Source organism: Eriocheir sinensis, unplaced genomic scaffold (genome assembly GCF_024679095.1).
Source record: "Eriocheir sinensis breed Jianghai 21 unplaced genomic scaffold, ASM2467909v1 Scaffold699, whole genome shotgun sequence".
In the NCBI taxonomy this organism is placed as follows: Eukaryota; Metazoa; Arthropoda; class Malacostraca; order Decapoda; family Varunidae; genus Eriocheir; species Eriocheir sinensis.
Genome location: NW_026112052.1, coordinates 176457 through 179893, shown reverse-complemented (window position 1 = coordinate 179893; position 3437 = coordinate 176457). Strand labels below are relative to the sequence as shown.

At 44.7% G+C, this 3437-nt stretch overlaps 1 protein-coding gene across 1 annotated transcript; it reads right to left on the bottom strand.

Moving 5' to 3' along the window:
• Positions 1–631: 631 nt before the first annotated feature.
• Positions 632–3211, bottom strand: LOC126993908 (tol-Pal system protein TolA-like). The gene is made up of 2 exons (XM_050853074.1): positions 3093–3211; positions 632–1259 (listed from the first exon to the last, which is right to left on the bottom strand). Exon 2 carries the CDS (start codon positions 1013–1015, stop codon positions 632–634), a length of 384 nt encoding a protein of 127 aa, XP_050709031.1. The 5' UTR covers positions 1016–1259; positions 3093–3211.
• Positions 3212–3437: the final 226 nt, after the last annotated feature.

Here is a 3437-nt window from a genome sequence, read left to right as displayed (position 1 = left end):
GAACAGAGTAGAGATTGCTGTCAGTAGCCTCAGAAACCTGTGTTTCGGTAAGGAAGAGAAGGTGAGGTTTAGAGGAGGAGAGATGATGTTCCACAGAATGAAAATTAGAGCGAAGACCGCGAATGTTGCAGAAATTGAGAAGAAAGAGGTTCGAGGAGTTATCAAGACACCTCTTGGGTCGGCAGCCAGAAGGGGAGTCCTCCCCTCAATACTCTAAAAACACTCATAGTACTCCTTCAATCTTCTTATACCTTCCACACTTACGATTACATTCCTATTCACACCCTTTACATTCATAGTTCATACACACCTTTTCATTCTTTTCTCAAGCTCCCTTCACTTCCTTCAAGAACATCTCCCTATTATTCTGAAAGTCATTTCTCACCTTCCTTCCTAGCTCTTTACACATTGCCTTTTTATTCTCCATTAGTGTTCTTTTTGCATTTTTTTTACACATTCATTTTAATCTCTTTTTCCAGTGCATTTGTACACTGTATCATTCCCGCATAAGCATAATTAAACTAGTACAACTAAGGTTTCACAATCATATAACTATGTGCATCCTTTTCTACTTTTATTAGGTATATTATTTGTTTCCCCTTTCCTTTTCAATTTGTAACTTGAGGAAAATTTATTTAAGACGCATGGCTTCTGCTTTTTCTTTGGCAGCTGCCTCCTGTGCCCTTACAGCTGCCTCCTGCGCCCTCGCAGCTGCCTCCTGCGCCCTCGCAGCTGCCTCCTGCGCCCTCGCAGCTGCCTCCTGCGCCCTCGCAGCTGCCTCCTGCGCCCTCGCAGCTGCCTCCTGCGCCCTCGCAGCTGCCTCCTGCGCCCTCGCAGCTGCCTCCTGCGCCCTCGCAGCTGCCTCCTGCGCCCTCGCAGCTGCCTCCTGCGCCCTCGCAGCTGCCTCCTGCGCCCTTACAGCTGCCTCCTGCGCCCTTACAGCTGCCTCCTGCGCCCTCGCAGCTCCTGTGAAGGCCCGAGCACAAGCCGCCACCTCCTCTGCGGCTGCCTTCATGGCCCGTGCAGCCTCCTCCCCAGCCTGTGCAGCTGCTGCTGTAGCTCTTGAAGCTACAGCCTCCTCCTCAGCAGCTGCCACCTTTGCTTGAGCAGCTGCTGCATCCCCCTCAGCTGGCACCTTCCCCCGGGCACCCCCCTCAGTCTGTGGCTGCAGGGTGGGCTCAGGCACAATTATTACTGTTGGTGCCTCAGCACCTCCCTGACCTACGAAGAGCTGGCTTGCTGGCTCTGCTGCGTCTTCACTGCAAGTAATGTACAAAGTCATGAAATGGGTGCACAAATAAGCAGTTATAAACTAATGCAGATCTGCCATAGGGTATCTTTTTCCTTTCATATACTAGTGTGGAAAATATGTAGCCACTTATTGGGGTAAACCCTCTGAAATCCCCTCACCTTCGTAGGTGTGGCTCACAGTTAAATGCTGGGTTTATAAAAAGGTGTTCAGGTTTCTACTCACATAAAAGGGAGATGGATTCCAGTTATTTGAATGTTGTCCTCGTACCCTAAACAAACCACTGAAAAGGGCGAAACGTAATGATTTAGTGAATTGTTGTGAAAGTTAATTTATTTAGCATGACAACCTCAGGTGATTCTGAACTATTAATATAATTTACCTGAGGTTTGTTGTTTTCATGCTCCGTAACGACACCTCTTATTCGTGGTGCCGAACACTTTAGTGCCCTTCTGTCGCGTGGACGTTATGACGCACCACATGTACAGTACTGCTTCATACGCAACGTCTTCGATTCTCTTGAGTCGTGCGTATTTCTTTCCCCTCCTAACACCTCACCTATTTGGCCAAATTAGGATTAATGCTAGAAAGGTACTTAGCTGTAACTATCAGGGTGTTAATGACAGGCAGCAGTATTGTTGATCGACGAATCCTAGTTGTTAGTAGTATAGTAGTCCGGGCGTCGTGTCTGCTCGCCGTATCTGGTAAGGCTGGTGATGCGGGAGCAGTATTGTAGTTTGACGTACCCCGGCAGTAAGTAGTAGAAATCCAGGGCGTCGACTGTTTGCCGTGTCTAAGTAAATATCGAGCCCGACGGTGGAGCGCCGACCCGTCTTCTTTCAAAAGCTTTAAGCTGCTCCCTCTCACAGGCTCGCTTCCTCTCTCGCTGCCTTCCCTCGCACTCTGAAGCGCTATTCGAAGCAGCTCTTTAAAGCATCGTTTTATTTAAGCTAGTTTGCTGGTTAACTTATATTTTTATTTGTTACCTGTGTAATTTAGTCCTCTCCTCGTAAGTAGGAGTAGCATTTTTCTTATAATTTCTCCCCCCATTTTTTTGTGGTTTTATTTTTTTTTATTCCCTGTCAAATAAATTTTTGACATATAGGGAGTAAATACGGCATAGTGTTATGGAAATGGAAGGCATACTCATACTAAGTTAATGACAATCAATAAGGTCTAGAAGAGTTGCATATCTTTGAGGGGATTGATATTAAGAGGAGGATTCAATGAGTTCTCGGCCTAACAAAGAAGGAGTGGAGACAGGAGCCCGCCAATGCTGTAACATGTTGGTATAGGTTCCAACAAGTAATGCATGGGCTGGCATCCTTTCAGCATTTTCTATTGAGTTACACGGTGACTTTTCATAAGTGATTCACCCACCATTCTTCAGGGATGGAATTACATAATTGAAGACGAGATTGGAGAAGTGCATCACACTCAAAGGCGGTTACGTTAAAACATAAAAAAAGTAAGTGGAGTGAACCTTTGCTCTATTTTTCCTCATTCTGAGGTAGGCCAATAACTCATTAAATACACCTTAATTGAGAAGTACTATGAACCAAGGTAGGATTGCATCAATTGACAGAAGTTGCTGTAGCTTTGACGTTACCTGCAGGTATAGTTAACTTGAACTAAAGCCTTTAATTAAACAATCTATTCCAACAGTAAAGATATATCTCTCATATGTTCTTTCCAAGTGATGAGTTGTTTCTAGTGTTTAGTAACATACTGGTTGAAGCAAATGACAGGCTTTTATTACTTTTGCTGAGTAGAACTGAACATATTTAAAAATGAGAATAGAACTAAAGAGTGTACTTCACAAATTAAACAAATAGATACATACATGTCGACAGTCCTTTGATGTCCAAGGTCATTAATCTCCTCAAATCCCGTGATGACCTCGCTGTCTTGCCCCAAAACGTCCCCGACAAGTTCATCAATGGGGTCAAGGGGAGGGGGTGGAGGGCCAACACCTGGGAAAAAATAAAAATTCATGTATTTTTTGCTTTTTTCCCCAACTACTAAAGCACTACATTAGTGTCTTCTCAGAATGTAATGCTAAAGTGGATTATGACGGGTACTTTACTGAGATGTTATAAAACTTGTTTTAGTCTCCTGCCTGTAACTTGACCTCTGTCAACGAGAGTGTATCAAGACACCTCTCCACCCGGAATTGACCTCTCTTTTG